We start from the raw sequence: 26,900 nt of genomic DNA, 5'->3' as shown, positions 1-26,900 counted from the left end.
TAAGTAACTAGCTTGCTGTTGATTTTATAGGCTCATAGGTGGAATGGACTTGCCTTGTCTCAGATGAGACTTTGGACTGTGGACTTTTGGGTTAATGCTGAAATGAGATAAGCCTTTGGGGGATTGTTGGGAAGGCATGATTGGTTTTGAAATGTGAGGACATGAGATTTGGAGGGCCTCGGGTGGGATGATATAGTTTGGATCTGTGTCCCCACCCAAATCTCATCCTGAATTATACTCCCATAATTCCCGTGTGTTGTGGGAGGGGCCCAGTGGGAGATAATTTGAATCATGGGGGCGGTTTCCCCATACTGTTCTTGTGGTAGTGAATAAGTCTCACAAGATCTAATGGTTTTATCAGGGGTTTTCGCTTTTGCATCTTCCTCATTTTCTCTTGCGCCACCATGTAAGAAGTGCCTTTCGCCTCCACCACGATTCTGAGGCCTCCCCAGCCATGAGGATCTGTGAGTCCAATTAAACCTCTTTATCTTCCCAGTCTTGGGTATGTCTTTATCAGCAGCGTGAAAACAGCCTAATACTAATAGATCTAAGAAATAAGATAGACAGCAATACAGTAATAGTGGGGGACTTCAGTACTCCACTGACAGCACTAGACAGGTCATCAAGACAGAAAGTCAAGAAAGAAACAATGGATTTAAACTATACCCTGAAACAAATGGATTTAACAAATATATATGGAACATTCCATCCAATAGCCACAGAATACAGCACATGGAACTTTCTCCAAGATAGAGCATATGGGAGGCCACAAAACGAGCCTCAATAAATTTAAGAAAATTGAAATTATATCAGGCACTCTCGCAGACCACAGTTAAATAAAACAGGAAATCAATTCCAAAAGGAACCTTCAAAACCACACAAATACATGGAAATTCAATAACCTGCTCTTGAATGATTATTGAGTTAAAAATGAAATCAAGATGAAAATTAAATAATTCTTCGAACTGAATGACAATAGTGACACAACCTGTCAAAACCTCTGGACACAGCAAAGGTGATGCTAAGAGGAAAGTTCATAGCCCTAAACGCCTACAGCAAAAAGTCTGAAAGAGCACAGACAATCTAAGGTCATACCTCAAGGAACTAGAGAAACAAGAACAAACCCAAACCCAGCAGAAGAAAGGAAATAACCAAGATCAGAGTAGAACTAAATCAAGTTGAAACAAAATAAACTGTACAAAAGATAAATGAGCCCCTACCTCCCACCCGCCATGGCCACACCCTGCGTGCTCTGGTGGCCGCTGAGCCTGTGTCCGGGAAGGCCAAACTGACACACCCAGGGGAGGCGATCCTGGCAGTTGGCCTGGCGGGCGGCATTGACATCTGCATCACCTTCCCCACCAATACGTGAAGATGCAGCTGCATCTGGATGAACACTTGCACCTGCCACAGTACTGGGGCACTGGGGATTGCGTGTAGCAGATGGTCCACAGCCATGGTGCCCTGGGCCTATACTGTGGCCTCAGCTCCCACCTCTGCAGCTCCATCCCCAAGGCAGCCGTCAGGTTTGGAATGTTTGCGTTCCTCAGCAACCACATGCAGGATGCCCAGGGACAGCTGGACAGCACGCACGAGCTGCTCTGTGGCCCAGGAGCCAGCATGGCCAGGGGCCATGGAAGTCGTGTGCCCCACGGAGACCATCAAGGTGAAGTTCAACCACAACCAGACCTCCCCAAACCCCAAGTACACAGGATTCTTCCATGCGGTTAGGGAGATTGTGTGGGAACAAGGGCTGAAGAGAACGTACCAGGACCTCACGGCCACCATGCTGAAGCAGGGCTCGAACCAGGCTATCTGCTTCTTTGTCATGATCTCCCTGTGCAACTGGTACCGAGGGAACAACCTCAACAAGCCCATGAACCTGCTGATCACTGGGGTCTTCAGAGCTATTGTGGGTGCAGCCAGTGTCTTTGGAAACACTCCTCTGGACGTGATTAAGACCCAGATGCAGGGCCTGGAGGTGCACAAATACTGGAACACATGGGACTGTGGCTTGCAGATCCTGAGGAAGGAGGGCTCAAGGCATTCTACAAGGGCATTGTTCCTGCCTGGGCTGGGTTGTCCTGAATGTGGCCATAGTGTTTATCATCTATGATGAGGTGGTAAAACTGCTCAACAAAGTGTGGAAGACATACTAAGCCTAGAGGCCCTCAAAGGAACCACCCCAGGCACCTCCAGAGTGCCCCACCACCCTTGTCTCACATGATTTCAGTGCAGTAGTGCCAAAAGGCCCCTTGCCATGTCCCTCAAGCTCTGTGGCCTGGTCTCTGCATTGTGACTGTCAAATCCATGTGTTCCATAGTGCCGTATCCTCCCTGTGGTCTCTGTGTGACACCACCACTGTGTCCCAATGTCTGGCCCAGCCATGGCTGGGTGTGCATCTGGCCTGTGACCCTGTGCCCACTTGTCCATGTGCTTACTGTGAGCCCTGTGCCTGTGTTTCATGTTCTGTGTCATGTGACCATGTGGCCTAGGTCCTCAGCCCTATATCACTGGCCTGGTCCCAGTCCACTGCCTTTCACCCTGCCCCAGCATACCACAACTGCCTCCAGGCCTCGACCTGGCTTCACCACATTCCAGGGGCTGCAGCCCCCGACTTCTCCCACTATTGGCCTTAACTGGCCCTTGGGGCCTCCCTCAGCCCAGGACAGGGTGGCATCCGCCACTCTCAGGACCACCCTGCCAAGGCAGAATAAACCAGATTGTGTTGCAAAAAAATAAATAAATAAATGAAACAAAAAGCTGGTTGTTTGAAAAGATAAATAAAATTGATAGACCATTAGCAAGAAGAGAGAAAATCCAAATAAGTTCAGTAAGAAACAAAACGGGAGATATTACAGCTGACATCACAGAAATACAAAAGATCACTCAAGGCTACTATGAACACCTTTACATACATAAACTAGAAAACCTAGAAGAGATGGATAAATTCCTGGGTAGATACAACCCTCCAAGCTTAAATCAGGAAGAATTAGGTACCCTGAACAGACCAGTAACAAGCAGCAAGATTAAAATGGTAATTTAAAAATTACCAGCCAAAAAAAGTCCACGACCAGACGGATTCACAGCAGAATTCTACCAGATGTTCAGAATTGGTGTGAATCCTATTGACACTACTCCACAAGATAGAAAAAGAGGGAACCCTCCCTAATTCATTCTGTGAAGCCAAAATCATCCTAATACCAAAACCAGGAAAGGATATAACTAAAAAAGAAAACTACAGACCAACTAGTATCCCTGATGAACATAAATGCTAAAATTCTTAACAAAGCACTAGCTAACCAAATCCAACAACATATCAAAAAGATAGTCCACCATGATCAAGTAGATTTCATAACAGTAATGCAGGGATGGTTTAACATATGTGAGTCAATAAATGTGATACGCCACATAAACAGAATTAGCAAAAATCACATGATCATCTCAATAGATGCAGGAAAAGCATTTGACAAATCTAGTATCTTTTTATGATTAAAACTCCCAGCAAAATTGGCATACAAGCGATGTATGTAATAAAAGCCATCTATGACAAGCCCACAGCCAACATAATACTGAATAGGGAAAAGTTGAAAACATTCCCGCTGAGAACTGAAACAAGAAAAGGATGCCCACTCTCACCACTTCTCTTCAACATAGCACTGGAAGTCCTAGGCAGAGCAATCAGACAAGAGAAAGCAATAAAGGGCATCCATATCAGTAAAGAGGAAGTCAGACTGTCACTGTTTACTGACTATAGGATCGTTTACCTCAAAAACCCTAAAGACTCCTCCAGAAAGCTCCTACAACTGATAAAAGAATTCAGCAAAGTTTCCAGGTACAAAATTAATGTACACAAATCAGTAGCTCTTCTGTACACCAACAGCGACCAAGTTGAGAATCAAATCAAGTACCAACCCCTTTTACAATAGCTGCAAAATAAAATAAAATACTTAGGACTATACCTAACAAGGAGGTGAAAGACCTCTACAAGGAAAACTACAAAGCACTGCTGAAAGAAATCATTGACGACACAAATGGAAACACATCCCATGCTGATGGATGGGTAGAGTCAATATTGTGAAAATGACCATACTGCCAAAAGCAATCTACAAATACCCAATGCAATTCCCATCAAAATACCACCATCATTCTTCGCAGAATTAGAAAAAACACTTCTAAAATTCATATGGAACCAAAAAAGAGCCCACATATCCAAGCAAGACTAAGCAAAAATAACAAATCTGGAGGCATTACATTACCTAATTTCAAACTATACTATAAGGCCATAGTCACCAAAACAGCATGGTACTGGTATAAAAATAGGGACATAGACCAATGGAACAGAATAGGGAACCCAGAAATAAATCCAAATACTTAGAGCCAACTGATCTTTGACAAAGCAAACAAAAACATAAAATGGGGAAAGGACACCCTTTTCAACATATGGTGCTGGGATAATTGGCTAGCCACATGTAGGAGAATGAAACCAGATCCTCATCTCTCACCTTATACAAAAATCAACTCAAAATGGATTAAGGACTTAAATCTAAGACCTGAAACTATGAAAATTTTAGAAGATAACATTCGAAAACCCCTTCTAGACATTGGCTTAGGCAGGAAGTTCATGACTAAGAACCAAAAGCCAATGCAATAAAAACAAAGATAAATTGCTGGGACTTCTTAAACTAACAAGCTTTTGCATGGCAAAAGGAACAGTCAGCAGAGTAAACAGACAACCCACAGAGTGGGAAAAAATCTTCACAATCTGTACATCTGACAGAGGACTAATATCCAAAATCCACAGTGAACTCAAATCAAAAAGAAAAAAGCAAACAATACCATCAAAAAGTGGGCTAAGGACATAAATACACAATTCTCAAAAGAAGATATACAAATAGGCAACAAATACATGAAAAAATGTTCAACATCACTAATGATCAGGGAAATGCAAATCAAAACTACAATGCGATACCACCTTACTCCTGCAAGAATGGCCATAATCAAAAAATAGTAGATGTTGGCATGGATGCAGTGAACAGGGAACACTTCTACACTGCTGGTGGGAATGTAAACTAGTACAACCACTATGGAAAACAGTGTGGAGATTCCTTAAAGAACTATAAGTAGAACTACCATTTAATGCAGCAATCCCACTACTGGATATCTACCCAGAGGAATAGAAGTCATTATACAAGAAAGATACTGGCACACACATGTTTATAGCAACACAGTTCAAAGTTGCAAAAACGTGGAACCAACCCAAATGCCCATCAATCAATGAGCGAATAAAGAAACTGTGATATAGGGCCGGGCACCGTGGCTCACGCCTGTAATCCCAGCACTTGGGAGGCCGAGGCAGGTGGATCACGAGGTCAGGAGATCAAGACCATCCTGGCTAATATGGTGAAACCCCATCTCTACTAAAAATACAAAAAATTAGCCAGGCATGGTGGCACACACCTGTAGTCCCAGCTACTCGGGAGGCCGAGGCAGGAGAATCGCTTGAACCCAGGAGGTGGAGGTTGCCATGAGCCAAGATCACGCCACTGCACTCCAGCCTGGTGTCAGAGCAAGACTCTATCTAAAAAAAAAAAAACTGTGATATATATATATACACATACACACACACGATGGAATACTACTCAGCCATAAAATGGAATTAATGGCATTTGCAGAGACCTGGATGAGATTGGAGACTATTACTCTGAGTGGAGTAACTCAGGAATGGAAAACTAGACATCATTTCTCACTTATAAGTGGGAGCTAAGCTATGAGGATGCAAAGGCATAAGAATAACACAATGGACTTTGGAGACTCAGGGGTAAAGGGTAGGAAGAGGATGAGGGATAAAAGATTGTACAAATACAGTGCAGCATATACTGCTTGGGTAATGGTTGCACCAAAACATTGTAAATCACCACTAAAGAACTTAACTTATGTAACCAAACACCACCTGTTCCCCAATAGCCTATAGAAATTAAAAAAAAAAAAATTATTAAACATGTCTCAGAGAGCTACCCCATAGTCAAATTGTCAGAAGCCAAGAACAAAGAGAAAACCTTGAAAACAGCAAGAGAAAAATGATTCATCATATAAATGAGATACTCAACATGACTACTGGCTTACTTATGATCAGAAACAAGACCAGAAGGCAGTGGGATGACATTCAAAGTACTAAAAGAAAACAAAAAACAAGAACAACAAAGAACACCAGTCAACAGAGAATTTTATATCCAACATATTCTCTCTCAAAGTACAGGTGAAAAAAGACAAATGCAGGTAAAGACTGAAAGCATGTATTGCTAGCAGACTTTCCTAATACTAAAGTTCTTTAGGCTGAAAAGTGACACCAGATTGTAGCTTGAATGCACACAAAGAAATAATGAGCACTGATTTAAGGTCATCACATAGGTAAATAAAAGATAATATACATGTTTACACTTTTATTTTAACTGATTAAAGATAACTGCATAAAGCCATTTAAAAAAAGAGAGAGATCTGGTAGGAGGTAATTAGATCATGGGGGCAGTTCCCCCATGCTGGTCTCGTGATAGTGAGTTCTCACAAGATCTGATGGTTTTATAAGGGGCTCTTCCCCCTTCGCTCGCCACTCTCTCTCTCACCTACCGTAAGACATGCTTCTTCCCCTTCCACCATGATTGTAAGTTACTTGAGACCTCCCCAGCCCTGCAGAACTGTGAGTCAATTACGGAACTGTGAGTCAATTAAACCTCTTTATAAATTAACAAGTCTCAGGTATGTCTTTATAGCAGTGTGAAAATGGATTAATACCATATCTAACAGGTATCTCATAAGAAACATGTTTAAAAACTGAACTGTTGGTTCTCTTCCCCAATGTTTAACATCCCAGTAAATGGCATCATTTTCCTCCAAATTGCTTAAGCAAATAATATTGGATCATCTATGATGCCTCTCTTTCTTTTAAAAAAAAAATTTTTTTAATACAAACAGGGTCTCACTGTCACCCAGGCTGTAATGCAGTGGTGTGATCACAGCTCGCTGCAGCCTTGAACTCCTGGGCTCAAGTGATCCTCCCACCTCAGCCTTCTGAGTAGCTGGGAACACAGGTGCATGCCATCACTTCTGGCTAATTTAAAAAAAAAAATTTCTAGAGACAGGATCTCGCTATGTTGCCCGAGCTGGTCTTGAACTCCTGGCCTCAAGTGATCCTCCTGCCTCCCAGGGTACTGGTATTACAGATGTGAGCCACCATGCCCAGCCCTCCTCTATTTCATTGGATATGATTTTATACTTTTGTGTTTTGTCTTTGCTAATTTTCTTTCACTGACATCCAGTCATGTCAGCTCTTTCTTCCAGTGTATTCTGAATCTAACTAATTCTCATCTCCAATAATATTATTCTCTTCAAAGATTTCAGTTCATCACTATCTTTTTTGTTTGTGTTTATTTTATATTGATATAAGAGGGTGCTGGATTCATTTCCAACACCCCCAGAAGACTCACTTATTCTCCCTTTTGGTTGAAACCCCACCTGCCCAACCCCTCAAACTATCACTACAGATTAGTTTTTCTGTTTCAGACTTCATATAAAGATAATTATAAAATACATACTCTGGCTTCTTTTGTCTAACATTATTTCTGTGAGATTCATATTGCTGCATACAATAATTGTTCTTTTTAATTTCTCTGTAATATTCCCGTTTATGAATATACCACATTTTAAAAATCTGTTGGGCCTTTAGGTTGTTTCTAGTTTTGCCTCTTATGAAAAATGCAATGGTGAATATTCTAGCACATGGCTTTTGGTGGTCGTATCACTCACTTCTCTTGGGTATATACTGAGATGTGGAATTGTTGGATCATAGGATATACAGCTAAGCAATTTGTCAAAATGATTTACGTTCCCACCAGCAATGTTGAATTCTAGTTGCTTCACATCCTCACCAATATTGTCAGTCCTTTAAATTTTAGCAATTTTGGTGGGCTATAGTGTCCCATAGTTTTAATTTACATTTCTGTATTACTAATAGTATTCAACAACTTTTTGTATGCTTATTTGCCATTATACTCATTTTTGTGAAGTGCTTCATCAAGTCTTATCCATTTTTTAAATTGCCCAGTCTTCATTATTGATTTCTGGGCATTCTTTATATATTCTGGATATTATTTTTCTTATGTATGTGTTTTGTGTATCTTTTCCCACTTCCTGGATTTTTTTCATTTTCTTAATATTGTCCTTTGATTAAGAGAAATATTTTGTTTTAATGAGGTCATATATATCAACCTTCAGTCTTTGATAATTAATGCTTTTTGTGTCCTGTTTTAATAAATCTTTGTCTGCCCCCATAGTTTTGAAGGTATTCTCATTTGTCTTCTTCTAGAAATTAGATGTTTTAGCCTTCACATTAATTTTCGTATCTGGTGTGAAACAGAATTCAAGTTTAATTTTTTTCCATATGGATACCTATTTGACTCACCACAATTTTATTGAAAAGACTATTTTTTCTCTCCACAGTGCAAGGGCACATTTATCATAAATCAGATGACTATATATGTGTAGTTAATTTTGGAACTCTCTATTTTGCTCTGTTGATTCATTCATCTACCCTTGCACCAATAATATATGTCTTTTTTTTTTTTTAAGACAGCCCTGTTCTGTCACGTACACTAGAGTGCAGTGACACCATCATGGCTCGATGCAGCCGTAACCTCCAGGGCTTAAGTAATCCTCCCACCTCAGCATCCAGAGTCACTGGGACTACAGGTGTGCGCCACCATGCCCAGCTAATTTTTTAAAAAAATTTTGTAGAGACTGGGTCATGCTATGTTGCAAGGCTGGTCTCAAACTCCTGGCCTCAAGCAGTCCTCCTGCCTCAGTCTCCCAGAGTGCTGGGGTTATAGGCATGAGACACCAAGCCCAACCAATAATATATGTGTAAATTACTGTAACTTTATAATGAATCTTGCAATTTGATGATTCACATTCTCCAGCTTTGCTGTTATTCATGAAGATTGACTTTGCATTTCCTATTAAAATTTAGAATTAAATTGTCAATTTGTATACATACACCACACATTTTTTAGAAACTGCTGAGATTTTGATTGGAATTGCATTGACTCTAGATCAGTTTGATGAGAGTTGACACCTAACAGTGGTAATGCTTTCAATCTATGAATGTAACATCCCTTCATGGCCATGTGGTATCTAGATCTTCTTTAATTTCTCCTATCAATGTTTTATAGTTTTCAGTGCAGATGTCTTGCCCATCTTTCACTGAATACTTGATGTTCAAATAACATCAAGTATTTTGTGGATTTTTAAATAATTTTCAAATTGTTGCTATTTAGAGAAATACATTAGATTTTTACACATTAGATTTGTATCTAGTGACCTTTCCAAATTCATTTTTTTATTTTAATAGATTTGTAGACTTGTAGGGAGGAATATTTACATAAACAATCATGTTGTGTACAAGTAACACTTCTTCCCTTACAATGTATATTTATATATTTTATTTCTTTTCGTTTCCTTATTGCATTGACCTCCAATACAATGTGGAATAGAAGTAGTGATAGTAGTTATTTTGTTTTATCCCATAATTCAATAAGAAGTGTTCAATATTTCACCATTAAGAATGCTATTGGTTATAGTTTTTTTTATAGATGGCTTTATCTAGACTAAGGAAATTCTCTTTTATTCCTAGTTTATTGATAATTTTTATCATGAATGGGTGTTGAATTTTGTCAAATGCTTTTTCTTCATCTATTGAGATGATATATGGGCTTTCTCTTTCATTTAGTGAATGTATGTGTTCAGCTGATTGTATTTTCCATTGTTAAACAACCTTTGTATTTCTGGAATAAATCCCACTTAGTTATGATATATTATCCTACATGTTATGATATGATATATATATAGGATTATATATCTGATATACATATATAGAGAGAGCTAGATTTAATTTACAAATACTTGGTTAAAGATTTTGCATCTATGTTCATGAGGGATATTAGTCTAGTTTTTTTTTTTTTTCTTGTAACATCTTTGTCATGTTTTGGTATGGGGGTTATGCTGGCCTTATAAAATGAAATGGGAAGTGTTCCCTCTTCTATTTTTCAAAAGAGACTTTGCAAGATTTGTTATTATTTCTTCTTTAAATATTTGCCAGAATTCACCAGTGAAGCCATTTAGGCCTGGGATTTTCTTTGTGGAAAGATTTTTAATTGCAGTTGCAATTTTTTAATTATATATGAGGCTTTTCATATTCTGTTTTTTCTTGTGTCAGTGGTATTTTTTGCTTTCTTTTGTTTTTTAAGAGATGAGGTATCCACTCTATAATCCAGGCTCAAGTGCAGCGGTGCAATATAGCTCACTGAAACCTCGAACTGGGCTCAAGTGATCCTCTCAAGTAACCATTTGTTTTTGTAGAGATGGGGTCTCACAGTGTTGCCCAGGCTGGTCTTGCGTGGCGTTTTATCTCAATTTTCGTATTTATTGGCATAAAGTTATTTATACTATCCTGTTCTCTTACCAATGTCAGATGGATCTATGATGAAACTGTCTCTGCATATTCTATATTTATTAGGTATATGTATCAGGTAGATTGGTTGGTTAATTGGTTATTCATGTTATTAGTTTTCTTTTGGTTAGTGTTTATAGAGTATGTTATTTTCATCTGTTTGCTTTTATCTTCCTGTGCTTTTATATTTTGAGTGTCTTTGTATCTCGGGGCCCTCTTATAAACAAATATAACTAGTTCTGAGGTTTCTTTTTTTGGTCTGGTTTGTTCATTTATTCCTACTGATTGTTTTACTTAATCCACCTTTATTTAATATAATTATTTATTTGGGTTTAAGTCAACATTTTGCATTTTGCTTTTTTGTTTTCTATTTGTCCAAGTTCTTCCTTATTTCTTTATTCCTCTGTTCTTGCCTTCTTTTGGATTAATCAAGCATGTTTTATTATTCTACTTCTCTCCCCTTAGCTTTTTAGTAATACATTCTTATCACTGATAATTCTTTAATTAATTGCCCTATGCAAATATGCATATTGGACTTATTAAAATCTACCTTAAGTGCTCTAAACACTCCCAAATAATGCAAAATTCATACCAAAATTTGGCTCCATTTACTCTTCACTTTCATCCTCTGTGCTATTGCTGTCATATAACTTATTAAAACATATGTTATAAATGGCACAAGCCATTTCTATTGTTTTAAATAATCAGTATCCTTTTGTGTCAACTCACATGTTTACCCTTTCTTATGTTCTTTATCCTTCCTGTAGTTTCATGTTTCCATCTGGAATTACTTTCCTTCAGCCTGAAGAACTTCCTTTTCATTTTCCATAGTTAGGTCTGCTGGTGAGATTCTCTCAGCTTTGATTATCTGAAAAATCTCGTTATTTTACCTTTATTTCTGAAGGATATTTTCACTGGGTGTATAATTCTATCTTTGGTAGTCTGTTTCTTTTAGCCCTTTAAAGATACTATTCTACTGCTTCTTGCTTACACAGTTTTATTGAAGAGACAGCTATCACTCTTATTGTTGTTCCTGTAATGCTGTTTTTCTCTCTGACTGCTTTTTAAAATGTATCTTTGTATTTCCTTCCTGTCTTTTATTTCATCTGTATTTCATCTTTTGTATTTTCAGCAGTTTGACAATTATGTGTTTTGGCATAGTTTTCTTTGCATTTTTCCTACTATGGATTGCTGAATCCATAAGCATACTGAATCTGTGGGTTGATGTCTTTCATTAGTTAGAGATAAAGCCTCTGCTGCTATCTTTTCATGTATTGCTTTTTCTTCATTCTATCTGTCTTCTCCCTCTGGGGTTGCAGCCACTCATATTTTGGACCTATTGACTGTGTCTACTTATCTCTAATGCTCTAAAATATTTTTTCATATTTTCTCACTGTACTTTATTTTGGATGTTTTCTATTTTTTCATCAAGTTTATCAATCCTTTCTGTTGGCTCTTGTCTGCCCTTAAATCTATGCAATGAGTTCTTCCTAATACTATATTTTTTAGTTAAAATATGTCCATTTAATTTTTCTATAGATATTTCTGTGGATACTATCTATCTTATATTTTGTTCATCTTTTTACATTTTAACATCTTAATTATGATTTTTTTAAAAATCTGTTTGTTCCATTATTTGGATAATATATGGGTCTCTTTCTATTGCCTATATTTTCTCTTGATTACTCATCACACTGTTTTGACTCTGTTGTGTCTAATAATTTTTGTAGTATGCCAAACATTTTATATTAAAAGAACTGTTGAGGCTCCAACTGGTATCTTCCATGAGAAAGAATTCTTCCTTTCCTCTGGTAGACTAATAGGATAGGACCCGATCACCTCAATCTAATTATGGATTGAGTTAGACTACGTCTGGATTGTGCCTATGATTTATCCTTGTTTTTTGGACATGGATTGAGAACCTAATTTATATCTTCTTAGCCCTGAAACACTGCAGGAGATTGTCCTACCCTTGAGAGGTCTGGGGCTTAGTTTTATTACCTTTTACCCCTTATAGTTTTAAAATATCTTTAAGAGGAGATCAGCCATGTGTTTGGGGTATACCACCTACTTCTAGTGGAACCTTGTCTCCTAAAACCACAAGATTATAGGAGATTTTATTCTGCCTTTTAAAAGCTTTAAAGTTCCAGTGTGCTGACCCAAAATTCAGCAAATACCCAGTGAGAAAAACTGGCCACATGAAGGGGCTTCTTAAGTTTCCAGTTTGTCACAGCAGCTCTCATTTCTCTTTCTTCCAGTGGAGCCCCTCACTACATGCCAAGCCTGATCCTTAGTTTATGCCAAAATTAGCAGATGCCCTCAGGAAAGAAAACAGTATCAGCTACCTCAGAGGCCATCCCCTGGAATTCCAGTTCATCTAATCCTCATGACAGCTCTGTGCTGTCTTTAAATAATTACTCTGACTTTTTCTAGTTGTTACATCGTTAACATTGTACTACCACAACTATCACTTCCTACCTGGAGGCCTAGGAAGTATTATCTTCTACCTGCCCTATATAATAGTTTATTAACTGGTCTTCCTAATTCTACTCTTGTCCCTCTCACAAAGCAGTCGGAGTGGTCCGTTTAAGTATATCTTGTCCCTCCCCTGCTCAAAACCTTCCAGTGGCTTCCCTTTATATTTAGAATAAGTTCAGTTCATTTTCACAGGCTACAGTCCTACACAATTTTACTGCTACTCACTCTCTAACCTAATTTCTCTCTACCCTCCCCTTTGCTCACTCAATTACAGCTCTACTGACCTCCTTTCCATTTCTCAAACACACTAACATGTTCCTGTCTCATAATCTTTGCACTTGTTGTTATACCCTCTCACATCTTCATAAGGCATTGTGCCTTTACCTCTTTCGGGAGCTCTGTGTAAATGTCATCTTCTCAAAGAGGACTTCCCTTAAAATTCTGTTTCCTCACCCTGCGTTAGTTTTAATCACAACATTTAGCACTACCTGACATTTTACTGTATATTGTGCTATTTTTTAAATTTTCTGTCTCTCTCACTAGGAGGTAAGCTCCATGAGAGTGGAAGTCTGGTTTGTTCACTGTTCTATCCCCAGGGCTTAGCACAGTGTATAACTTACAGTAAGTGCTCACTATTTGTAGGATGAATTAGATATCTCTTACCTCAAAAAATTCTCAGTTTAAGGAAAAAATGAATAACTGGAGTAAAATTAAGAAGTACTGTAACATAGATGCCTACAGAATGCTTTGGGAGTAAAGAGAGGGCACTGACTTAGTTGGGACATGGTGAGAGAAGGCCTCAATAAGGAGGTGGCCCTGGATCGAGTGCTGAAAATTTAGTATTGACATGTGTCTGATAAAAAATAATAGCTCAACATATAGGGCTACTAGAACATGGGGTGGGATGATAGGAAATGACATTAGTCATAATGGGAGAGCAAGATGGGCAGAGTCAGAAAAGTCCTTAGAAATCAGGATAAAGAATTTAGACCTTACCTTAAAGGTAATGAGGAATAAAGGTTTTTAAGAGCAAAGGATTTTAAGGAGAGATGCTATCAGATTTATATTTCCACATGTTCCTCTACTCCTCACTGCAATAGTCAAACTAAAACTTCAAGCAGATTGATGTAGAAAATCCCTGGCATAGTTATCAGGGCTCAATTTCAAAACAGTTCTTATCCCCAACTCACTATGTAACTTGGGGAGGGCATTGTGTCCTGTTCTGAGCCTTAGACCTTCATTCTTAGCAGGAGAGAATTATAGGTTTCTAAGAGCCCTTTCAACTGTGAGCCTATGATTCTGTTAATATTTATATACTTCAGCTTTGACTTAGGTCACAATACTTGTCTAAGATGCCTTAGGAAGAAAAATTTAATATATTTTTTGCATCTGCCAGAAATAATTTAAAACCTCCAATTCCAGCCAATCTAAATGCAGTTTTCTTCAGAGATTTCCTAAACGTTTAGGTCAAATGCCAGGAAACCAGCTTCTTGGAACAAAACTACCTGAGCAGAAGTGGCAAGTCCTTTTTTCCTTCTGGCTGGGATGAGAATGCATGGGGGAGGGAGGGTGATAGAATGAGTCTTTTTCTTGCAGTTGTGATTCCAAAGAATCCCTATCCTGCCTCGGATGTGAATACTGAGAAGCCCAGCATCCACAGCAGCACCAAAACTGTCTTGGAACATCAACCAGGGCAGAGGGGGCGTAAACCAGGAAAGAAGCGGGGCCGGACACCCAAGACCCTAATTTCCCATCCCATCTCTGCCCCATCCAAGACAGCTGAACCTTTGAAATTCCCAAAGAAGAGAGGTCCCAAACCTGGCAGCAAGGTAGGTAAAATGTGGGTTTCCCAGAAAGGGATAGGGGATTATAAAGGGGTCATTCAGCCAGGCGCGGTGGCTCATACCTGTAATCCCAGCACTTTGGGAGGCCGAGGCGGGTGGATCACAAGGTCAGGAGATTGAAACCATCCTGGCTAACAGGGTGAAACCCCATCTCTACTAAAAATACAAAAAATTATCCAGGCGTGGTGGCGGGCGCCTGTAGTTCCAGCTACTCTGGAGGCTGAGGTAGGCGAATGGCGTGAACCCGGCAGGGGGAGCTTGCAGTGAGCGGAGATCGCACCACTCTACTCCAGACTGGGCAACAGAACAAGACTCCATCTCAAAAAAATAAGGTGGGTGGGGGGAGGGGGGCGGGGGCGGTCATTCATCCATACCCATCTCTCTTGGAAAGGGGCATATCTGGCCCTCTTCTCTATCTTGTATATGCTTGTAAGAGGAATTTCCTAGATCATCATCCCTACTTGCTACTTACCTGAGAGTTGGTAACATTAAAGATAGGATTGTGGAGGATAGGAAACAAATTTTAACTTTGAAAGTTACTCATATTTGAGGAGATTCTGGTCTAGTGTACATGGAAGAAACTGCTCTTTGTTAACCTTTCCAAAGTAGATGTCCATCATGTGGACAGAAAGCACAAATTAACTCTGTAAATGTGTTTTTTTTTTCTTTTAATCAGCTTTTTCAGGTTGAATGTATTTTCTGCTATCTGTACCTCTTCAAAAAAAATTGAATACCTACTAACTATCAGACTCTGTATTAAATGCCAATACATACGTATCCCATGATTTTCACAAAACCCTAAGCAATAGTGTTAATGTTATTTTATAGTAAATTGAGACTTACAGATGTAAAATGATTTTTCTAAGATCACATGGCTAGTAAATGGCAAAACCTACAGAGATTGGTCCTTAGATCTACTTCCAAGGTCACTGGTTCCCTAGCATATATTCACTCTTTCCCACATTTCCTGAGGGACACAACACTTCTAGTATTCTAGTATTGGAAAAGACAGCTGAGTCAGCTTCACTGAGCACTGTTACTGAAAATACTACCTCTTAGTCATGGCCTGTTTTTCATGGGTATCTTCCCTAAGGAAGGCATTGATATGGAAAAAAAAAAAAAAAAAAGACTTCTGTCAGCAGCTTCTCTAGGGCCCCTTTTAGCATCACCTCCTCCACTCATTTCTTAACTGTCAGGAGATTTCTCTGATTCTCCTCCCTGAGTTCCAGTATACAGATGATACCCAGTTCTCCCTGGGCATTCCATCTCAATCTCATTAATTCCTCCCTAGGGCTAGTTTGTTTGTCTGTTGGTTTGTTTTGCTTGTTTATTAGCTTCCACTGACTTCAGTCCTTGTAGAATATAAGCTCCTCAAGGTCAAGAACCTAATCTTTTTCTTTTTTTTTCCCTCCTGTGGTGCCTTATATCATAGTCAGCCTTTTGGGAAATATTCAGAATATGCAAGATGGGTAGGAGGGTAGGTGGGTGGGTGCGTGGATGGATGGATGGATGGATGGATGGATGATTTTAGTGATGATGTTACTAATCTCAGTTGTCTCTTATTTTTGGTTTCGAATTCTCAATATCACCTCCTGATCTTCCTGTGTAACACATAATGCTCCTCTTGATCTGTTACCACTAACCCAGGTCCTAATTCATTTTTGCCTTCATTACCCACCTCTCATTCTCATGTTGTAGAGGAGAGGCTGAAGGCCCTAAGGATGCAAAGGCCAGAGAAGCCATGCTTTTGATGATGGCTTTTGATGATGACATCTTGAGGACAGTCAGAAGAGGGAGAAAACTTATCTGGGGGGCTCCAAAGATATAACCAGAACCAATAAATGGAAACTCAAGCAGAGAAGCTTTATCTCAACATAAAAGGAACAGTTAAATCTATCCCCAAATGGAAGTAATGAGCCCCTATAACTAGAGGTATTTCATCAGGGACTGGATGACTCTATAGGAGGGATCTTTTAGGGAGAGGGAATTAGAAGTATTGGGTAGATGGTTGGGTTAAATGGCCTTTAAGATCATTCAGAACTCAAAAACTGATTCTGTGATTGCCTCTGCTCTGCTCCCTCAGGAAGTCTTGAACGTAGTAACCAAAGTCCTTTTTCTTTCCAGCCGTCTTGAAAGCAGTCATTCTCATCTTTTCCTGTATTTTATGTCCTAGCATTTGATACTCTAATTCTCCTTTGTGTTCTTTTGCCAACCCCTACAAGTATATATGCCTTCCACTTCACCTGTGAGCCTTATATCCCTTTTTGTTTGTTTTGCTTTGATTTTTGAGGCAGGGTCTCACTCTGTCACCCAGGCTGAGTGTAGTGACACAATCATTGTTCACTGCAGCCTTGACTTCCTGGGCTCAAGCAATCCTCCCACCTCAACCTCCCAAGTAGCTGGGACTATAGGCATGTGCCATCATGCCCAGCTAATTTTTTAAAAATTTTTTGTAGACATGAGGCCTTGCTATGTTGCCCAGGCTGGTCTCACACTCTTGGGCCCAAGCAATTTTCCCACCTAGACCTCCCATAGTGCTGGGATTATAAGCGTGAGCCACCATGGCTGGCTTTATATCTCTTTTTGAAGCAGAGTAGTCTTGTGGATAGAGCATAAGCTTTAAAGCCAGACATACTTAGGTTTAGATCTTATCTCCATATGTTACCACCTGTATGACTTTGGGAAGACTTCTTTGGGTAAAGTCCTGAGCCCATTTTATCACCTGTAAAATGGAAACGAGATAATGTATGAGTACATATAATATTGTACATGTACCTATCTCAAATAGGTTTACATTATTCAGGCACCGAACCTACCAGGCTTGTTCGTTTAGGGACCCAATGAAATCCTACCATCAACTCATTGAAGTTGAGGTGGTATTTCCTTCCTTCCCTGACTCATTCGTTACTTATTTGGATTTTCACTTTTAGCAGTAAAAAAACATGAGCAGATGTTCACTTTCAATGCGTGTTTTAAATGCTTCATGAGAGTTTCATGATTGCTTTCACAGGCAAAGCCATCTTATATATGCCTGCTGTCATCAGAGCTATCTCTTTAGAGAACATACTCCCAGAAGGCAGACAGGTTGATATGGCTCCCAGCAGTTACCCCTACATGAAGCATTTAGTAAAAGTGGATTTTTGGATCTCCGTGATGGTTATGTTTGCCTTGCATTCAGAAAGGCTTTTAGCCAGACGTAGTGGCTCCTGCCTATAATCCCAACACTTTGGGAAGCCAAGGTAGGAGAATCGCTTGAGCAGGAGGAAGTTTGAGACCAGCCTTGGCAATATGAGACCTCATCTCTACAAAAAAATTATAGAAGTAAGCCATGCGTGCTGGCACACAACTGTAGTCCCAGCTACTCAGGAGGCTGAGGTGGGAGGATCACTTGAGCATGGGAGGTGGAGGTTGCAGTGAGCCAGAACCATGCCACTGCATGCCAGCCTGGACAACAGAGCAAGACTCTATCCAAAAAAAAAAAAAAGCTTTTTAGAAAACTGTTTCTTAGAAGAAAACCTGAGATCCTTCTCTCCCAAAAACTGCCCTGAACAGTGTAGGGGAAATAATAGATTTCTCAAATCATCTTTATTATTTCCTCTATTATTTCCTTTATTATACTGCATGCTTCATAAAAAATTTTATTTACACTTATTTTATGCTAAGTACCATGCTAAGAATTGTACTTAGAACCAGACTTTCAAAGAGTTCCAAGTGAATAGGGATACTGGTATGTAAACATATCATGACAATATATTGACAAATGCAACAGTTCAAAAAACAGAGGTAACATAAAAGAGACAATGATTAGAGAAAAACTAGAAAAGCTTCCTAGATAAACAAATTTGTAAAATAAATTTAAAAAGAGAGAGCATTTCAAGTGGAAGAGACATCTTATCATTGTAAAGGTGTGGACCAGGTAAAATTGCAGTTTTTAAAGAAGCAGTAGAGATTTACTAGAGTAAGACATTTAAGGGAAAGAAGGGCAGGTAATGAGGTGAAGAGAGAGGCACACAGAGTAAAGTTGTTTGTAGAGTTAGAAGGGTCATTTCTATTTTTTATTTGTTTCCATTTTTAAAGAGACAAAGTACAAAGTAATGTCAAAGCAGACTTAAACTATAGCATATTTTGCTTTTGTCTGCCCAACTAATAAGGGATCTGGAACTTCATATGATAATATTGAATCTAGTATAAAAGATAATACATTAAGCTTTGATCCTACAAAAGACCAGAGGCTTATATATAGATTCAGAAAATGTCTACTAAGCGTCTGCTACAGGTATATGTATAGCTTTAAGCCAGATGCTGTGTAGAAAACAAAGATAAAACACTATTCCATCCATAAATATATTTTTGCTTCATGAGTGAATTAAGTGCCAAGAATAGAGAATGAAAAGACCTGTCATGGGTAGCAATTTTTTCCCCATTCATTTTGACAGAGGAAACCTCGAACTTTGCTGAACCCACCACCTGCCTCACCAACAACCAGCACTCCTGAACCGGATACCAGCACTGTACCCCAAGATGCTGCCACCATCCCCAGCTCAGCCATGCAGGCCCCCACAGGTAAGAGCAGATGACAGGACTACCTGTGCACAAGCCCCAGACCTAGTGTCTGCACTTGCTTTTGTCTTACACCATTAGCGCCTTTCCACTTGTAAACCTAAGTAAAATCTTTTAAACAATTTTTATCTTTGGCATTTGAAATAATGTTAGACAATCAAACTTAGGTAAGTTTTCTGTGAACTCAGGGATGGGGAACTAGTGCAGGGACAGCACCAAGAGCTCCCTGGCCTAGTTTAGAATAATAACCTTCCTTCCCAGTTAGGGGTGTTCCCTTCTGAGTGATCCCTTCTACCTTCCAGAATCCTCCCAGCATTTCAGTAATGGTGCCACCCTTAAAATACGTATGAAATTTCTCTGATTTTTTTTTTAAACAATCATTGATGGGGACAAACTTTGGTACAATGAAAGTAAACTTGATGTTAGAGATCAACCAATGAGTGGTTGACTCGTTGCAAAATGTAGTGGATGAACTGGGTGGGTAATCATCCTGGGTTATGCATATCTGTTCCCATTTCATAAACTGTCTATGACAGTAACTAAAATAACTATCTGCAGATATACAACCTTCCAAGGGGGTAACTATAAATAAAAATACTCATTTTTTTACTGTGTAAGTTAAGATAAATGTGTGAAACCCTATTCTGTTACTCGGCAGACACTCCATCTTCTTCTAGGAAGTCTAAGCAATTGGCATAATCCCCATGGAAGTTAGGGTTATCTTTCTCTTAGGAGTTGAGTATGTCTCTAATCAAATCCTAGAATGTAGGAGCCTGAAGGGAAGGCTCAGCCATAGTTTCCTTTCCAATAACCTATAGAAGGTGACAGAACCTGCCATGGTCAGGCTGTAATAGTCTTCACTGATCATTGTGTCGCCATCTCTTGAGTGGGCCTTGATTCACTTTGTGTGACCTTGATATCACTTCCCTATCTGAGCCTCAGTTTATAATCTATACAATGATAGGATTAGTCCAAATAACCTTTATAGTCCATTCAAATGTTAACAGTAAAAGCTATCACAGACTGAATGTGATATTCCACATTTATATCTTTTACCTACCTTTCATTTTTTTAACTGTAGAGAACTTTTTAAAAGGTATTTTGATTTGTATCAGTTATACACATTCATAGTTTAAAGGAATGAAGGGTCTATACAACTTATTACAAAAACAAGACAAACACACCTCGTATTCCCCTGTCAATTACTATTCCCCAGAGGCAGTCACTTTCAATTTAACTGATGTTTTTATTTACCTCTGTATCTAAATAGCATGTCTATATTGCTATCTTGTTTAGTTATTTTTCCACTGACTACTCACTCTAGAAGATGAGAATTTAACTCTTCTTTATTTCCTTGCCCTTATCTACCCACACATATTTCCCTACCCCAATTCTACGATACTATAATTTTAATTAGATCAAAATTGAGTGTTTTGTTATTATAACTAGTTAAATGCTGTTATCAATTGAGCCATATAGTATATGATGATTACTTTTCCTTTGTTGCTCAACATTTCATTTTCAGGGGAAATCTTGTTGATTTTCTTGTTATGTGTTTATTTTTCTGTGTACTTATTATTAATTCAACCTTAAACTCTCTTCCTACTGTGTACATCTCTCTTTATATCCAAGTACATTATATATTCTATCCATGTCATACTCTAGAAGAAATCTCTCCTGGATCCTTCTTAGTTTCTTGAGATTCTGTTCACCTGTCTTTTTTGGTGAGGGTCTCAGTTTGCTCTTTCCAAGGTCTTTGTTTTCTGTAAATCATTCTTAGATTTACATATTTAGTTTTGTATGAAATCTCTTCATTCTCTTGGAAGTTTCTCTTAATTCCCAGTACCCTAAAATTTCACCTTGGATGTATTTTCACCTACCATACTGGACACTTTCATTTTATAAAATTTTTAAAAATTGGCTGAGTATGGTGGCTCACGTCTGTAATCCCAGCACTTTAGGAGGCTAAGACAGATGGATTGCTTGAGGCCAGGAATTCAAGACCAGCTTGATCAACATGGCGAAACCCCATCTCTACCAAAAATAAAAAAAATTTTTATTTTTGCCAGACATGGTGGTGCATGCCTGTAGTCCCAGCTACTCGGGAGGCTGTGGCATGAGAACTGCTTGAACCAGGGAGGTGGAGTTTGCAGTGAGCCAAGATCGCACCACTGCACTCCAGCCTGGATGATAGTGCGAGACTCTGTCTCAAAAAAATAAATAAATAAATAATCATCATCATCAATTATTTTCTTTCACTTCCTTTTCTCTATTCACTCCCATCATACCTGTTTATTCAGTTGTTGAATCTCTTGACCTGGTTCTGTAATAGTCATATCTCTGTTCTTATCCCTATTCTTTGCCTTTTGGTCAACTTTCATCAAGTTTTCCTCAATTATATCTTCCAAACTTTGTATTGAGTTTTTCATTTCTGCCATCTTGCTTTTTAAATTATAATTATTTAGTACTCCAGTGGCATTTTCCAAAGTCTGTTTGGTAGAAACACCAGACCTGCAAAATGCTCTACATAAAGGATTTTACACACATTTAGGATATTTAGTTATATACATTTAGGAAATGCTTATACTCTACTTCCCCATGGTTGGAGATTTGCATCTTGTTATCAAGAGCTCTTTTTGTTGTTCTTTGAAATTTTTTAATAGACTTTTATTTTTTAGAGCAGTTTTAGATTCACAGCAAAATTGAGTGGTAAATACAGGGATTTCCTATATACTTGCTGCCCCTACACATACATTGTCTCCCATTCATCAACATCCTCCACCAGAGTGATACATTTCTTACAATTGATGAATTTACATTGGCTCGTTATTATCACCCATGTCCATAGTTTGCATTTGGGTTTACTCTTGGTGTTTTACTTTCTATGGGTTTTGACAAATGTATAATGACATACATCCACCATCATGTATAATACAAAATAGTTTCACTGCCCTAAAAACCCTCTGGTCTCTGCCTATTCATCCTCCCTCCCCACTAATCCCTGACAACCACTATCTGTTTATTGTCTCCATAGATTTGTCTTTTCCAGAATGTCACATAGTTGAAATCATACAGTATGCCACCTTTTCAGATTGGCTTCTTTCGCTTAGTATTATGCATTGAAATTTATTCCATGTATTTTCATGGCTTGATAGCTCATTTTTTTTTTTAGCACTGAAAAATATTTCATTGTCCAGATATTTCACAGTTTATTTATCCACTCACCTACTTATGGGAATGTTGGTTGCTTCAAAGTTTGTGCAATTATAAATAAAGCTGCTGTAAATATCTGTGTGCAGGTTTTTATGTGGACATACGGTTTCAACTACTTTGGATAAATACCAAGGAGCACAACTGCTAGATTGAATAGTAAGAGTATGTTTTGTTTTGCAAGAAACCAAAGGGGCTTCAAGATGGCTGACTAGGGCTGGGCACGGTGGCTCACACCTATAATCCCAGCACTTTGGGAGGCTAAGGCAGGTGTATCACTTGAGCTCAGGAGTTTGAGACCAGCCTGGGCAACATCATGAGACCCCCATCTCTACTAAAAGTACAAAAAAACAATAGCCAGCTGAGCATGCTGATGTGCACCTGTGGTCCCAGCTAGTCGGAAGGCTGAGTTGGGAGGATCACTTGATTCCAGGGATGGGACACGGCAGAGGTTGCAGTGAGCCAAAATCACACCACTGCACTCCAGCCTGGGCGACAGAGCTAGACCCTGTCTCCAAAACAACAACAACAAAAAGATGGCTGACTAGAAGCATTTCATATGCTAACCTCCTCCACTTAGAAGAACCAAAAGAGTGTATAGACAATCATACTTCTGATATATTTTCTAAAATAGAACACTGGAATTCAACAGGAAAGTGACAGGAAACACAGAAAGCAAGCAAGGAGAAAGAAGAGAAGCAGCCTACCTGGCTGAGATTGGCTAGGAATCAGCAAGTGACTTCCCAAGGCTAAGCGAGAGACTTCTAGCAGCCCACATCCCCATGTATGGAATCATGCATGCCTGGCAACGAAAGAGCCCTTGACCTTCCCAATCCCTGAAACTGATATAGGGAGCTGCCAGAAGACCAGGAGAGGGAACTGTTCCAGGAGAGGAGCTTGCACTGGGTCACACACCCTTTCTGAGCCATAAGCAGCTGCAGTGACACACCATTTTCAATCCTAGCCATTGGCAGACTGCATTCTGTCCTGGGGCCTAGCAGTGCCAGGAATGAGGTTTTAGGGAAAATTGTGCTGTTACTGCTTGGACTAAGGCAAAAACTGGAAATGGGCTCCCATAGGTAGGACTCATAAGTGAGGCGTGGGCTGCACCTGCTAGTTCTGTGAAGCTAGTACCGCCAGGACTGAAACTGGGATGTGAACAGGGTGCAAGGTGCTGCTGGGGCTTATCTAAAATGTCATTGCCAAACCCAAGGTCATCTAGATTTTCTCCTATGCGATTGTCTAGGAGTTTTATAGTTTGCATTTTACATTTAGGTCTATTATCCTTTTGGGGTTACTTTTTTTTCAAGAGTGTAGGTTCTGTGTCTAGGTTCACTTTTTTACATGTGAATGTTCAGTTGTTCGAGAACCATTTGTTGAAAAGACTATCTTTATTTTTTATTGTATTGCCTTTACTCCTTTGTCAAAGATAAGCTGATTATATTTATGTGGGTTTATTTCTGGACTTTCTATTCTGTTCCATTGATCTGTCTGTTCTTTAGGCAATACCACACTGTCTTAATTATGGTAGCTTTACAGTAAGTCTCGAAGTCAGGTAACATCAGCCCTCCTGACTTTGTTCTGGGTGTTTTGCCTCTTCATATAAAGTTTAGATTCAGTTTGGTTTGCTGTTGTTGTGGATACAGAGGTGCCCTCTGTTGCCCAGCTGGAGTGCAGTGGTGCAGTTACAGCTCACTGCAGCTTCAATCTTCCTGGGATCAAGCTGTCCTCCCACCTCAGCCTCCAGAGTAGCTGGGACTACAGGCACATGCCACTATACCTAGCTAATTTTGTAGAGACAGGGTCTAACTATGTTGCCCAGGTCTCAAACTCCTGGGCTCATGCAGTCTTCCTACCTTGATCTCCCAAAGTGCTGAGATTATAGGTGTGAGCCACCCTCCCCCAGCTGCTTCAATTTGTTGCTGTCTACAAAATAAATTCTGGGATTTTGATTAGGAGTGCAGTGAATCTCTACGTTGAGTTGGAAAGAAGTGACATCCTGACAATATTAAGTCTCTTATCCATGAACACAAAATATCTGTTTACTACTTAGTTCTTTTTACATTTCTTTCAAAAAAGTTTTCTAGCTTTCCTCATATAAATGTTATATATATTTTGTTTAACTTATACCTAGGTATTTCATTTTTTGGTGCTAACATAAATGGTATTGTGGGATTTTGTTTTGTTTTGTTTTTTGAAATAGGGTCTTGCTGTGTTGCCCAGGCTGGATTGCAGTGGTGTGATCATAGCTCTCCGCAGCCTCAAACTCCTGGGCTGAAGCAATCTTCCTGCCTCACCCTCCTGGGTAGCTGGAACTACAGGCATGCCACCATGCCTGGCTAATTTTTTTATTTTTTTATTTTTTATAGAGATGGTTTCTCTATTTAAAAAAAAAAAAAAAAAAAAGCCTGGGCTATGTTGCCCAGGCTGGTCTTGAATTCCTGGCCTCAAACAATCCTCCTGCTTTAGCCTCACAAAGCACTGGGATTACAGTGAGCAATTGTGCCTGGCCTGTATTGTGTTTTTTTAATTTTAAATTTCACTTGTTCATTGCCGCTATATAGGAAAGTGATTGACTTTTTATATATTAGCTTTGTATCCTGCATTCTTGTTATAATCACTTATTAATTCCAGGATTTTTTTGGTTATTAAGGATTTCATATTCTCTGCATAGACAATGATGTCACCTGAGAACAAAGTTTTATTTCATCCTTCCCAAACTGCATTCTTTTCATCTTACTTTTTGTCTTACTGCATTAGCTAGGACTTCCAGTATGATGTTGAAGAGGAGTGGTAAGAGAGAACGTCCTTGTCTTGTTCCTGACTTTGGTTGGAAAGCCTCTAGTTTCTAACCATTAAGTATAATGTTAGCTGTAGGTTTTTGTAGATGTTATTTATTGAGAAAGTTTCACTCTATTTCTAGTTTCCAAACGTTTTTTATTATGAATGAGTGTTGGATATTGTCACATCCTTTTTCTGCATCTATCGATATGATTATCTGATTTTTCTTACTTTGCCTGTTGATATGATAGATCATATTAATTGATTTTTGAATGTTGAGTCAGCCTTGCATACTTTGGATAAATCTTACTTGGTCATAGTATATAATTCTTTTTTATATTGTTCAATTTGATTTGATAATATTTTGTTGAGGACAGTGCTAGCCTCATAAAATAAGTTAGAAAATATTCCTTCTGCTTCTGTTAATAACTTCTAAAAGAGATTTTGAAGAATTGGTATAATTTCTTCCTTAAATGTTGGTAAAATTCACGAATGAACCTATCTAGACGTGGTACTTTCTTTTTTGGAAAGTTTGGGTTTAATTAATTCAAATTTTTAATAGATATAAACGTATTCAGATTGTCTATTCTTGTTTGAGTTTTGGCAGATTGTCTTTGAAGGAATTAGTTCATTTCATCTAGGTTATCAAATTGGTGGACATAGAGTTGTTCATAGTATTCCTTTATTATCTGTTTAATGACAATAGGATCTATAGTGATATCCCCTTTATCATTTCTGATTTAGTAATTTGTGTCATCCCTCTGGTTGCTTGTTTTGTTTTTTGTTTGTTTAGTTAGCCTGGCTAGAGTATAATTGATTTTATTTATCTTTTCATCAAACCAGCTTTTGGTTTCATTGATTTTTATTAGTATTATTATTATTTTTTAGACAGAGTCTCACTCTGTCACACAGGCCGGAGTGCAGTGGTGCGATCTCGGCTCGCTGCAACCTCCACCTCCCAGGTTCAAGTGATTCTCCTGCCTCAGCCTCCTGAGTAGCTGGGGCTACAAACGTGCACCACCACACCCGGCTAATTTTTTGTATTTTTAGAAGAGACGGGGTTTCATTGTGTTAGCCAGGATGGTCTCGACCTCCTGACCTCATGATCCGCCCGCCTCAGCCTCCCAAAGTGCTGGGATTACAGGCGTGAGCCACCGCGCCTGGCCCGCTTCATTGATTTTTCTCTATTGATTTCCTGTTTTTGATTTCATTGATTTCTGCTCTGTAATCTTTATACTTTTTTATTTTCTGCTTACTTTGGATTTAATTTGCTCTTCTTTTTCTAGTTTCCTAAGACGGAAGATCAGATTGCTGCTTTTAGATCTTCTTTTCTAATATCTGCATTCAGTGTTATAAGTCACCCCTTAAACACTGCTTCTGCTCTGTCCCACAAATTTTGATGTTTCATTTTCATTTTCATTTAGTTCCATTTTTTTTTTTTCCGAGATGGAGTCTCACACTGTCGCCCAGGCTGGAGTGCAGTGGTGTGATCTCGGCTCACTGCAACCTCCACCTCCTGTCTTCAA

At 39.0% G+C, this 26,900-nt stretch overlaps 1 protein-coding gene and 1 pseudogene across 19 annotated transcripts in view; both read left to right on the top strand.

Moving 5' to 3' along the window:
- Window positions 1-26,900, top strand: part of SCMH1 (Scm polycomb group protein homolog 1) — a 225,002-nt gene that overhangs the window by 162,485 nt on the left and 35,617 nt on the right. For 17 of the 18 annotated variants that reach the window (XR_004184447.1, XM_031667500.1, XM_031667486.1 and 14 more), the window contains 2 exons: window positions 14,576-14,808; window positions 19,260-19,386. The exons of the other annotated variant lie outside the window; for it this stretch is intronic. Coding sequence is in view for 16 of the 17 variants with exons in the window: in XM_031667500.1 (XP_031523360.1) it covers window positions 14,576-14,808; window positions 19,260-19,386 (360 nt within the window). In the remaining variant the exon portion in view is untranslated. The remainder of the gene's footprint in view (window positions 1-14,575; window positions 14,809-19,259; window positions 19,387-26,900) is intronic. 18 annotated transcript variants of the gene reach the window in all.
- LOC108586635 lies at window positions 1,126-2,762 on the top strand (annotated as a pseudogene). Its single transcript, XR_001904143.3, has one exon. The product of XR_001904143.3 is annotated as a tricarboxylate transport protein, mitochondrial pseudogene (transcript).

Source organism: Papio anubis, chromosome 1 (assembly GCF_008728515.1).
Source record: "Papio anubis isolate 15944 chromosome 1, Panubis1.0, whole genome shotgun sequence".
Classification (NCBI taxonomy): domain Eukaryota; kingdom Metazoa; phylum Chordata; class Mammalia; order Primates; family Cercopithecidae; genus Papio; species Papio anubis.
Note: the sequence above shows the minus strand (reverse complement) of the source record. Positions and strands in the feature narration are given on the sequence as shown.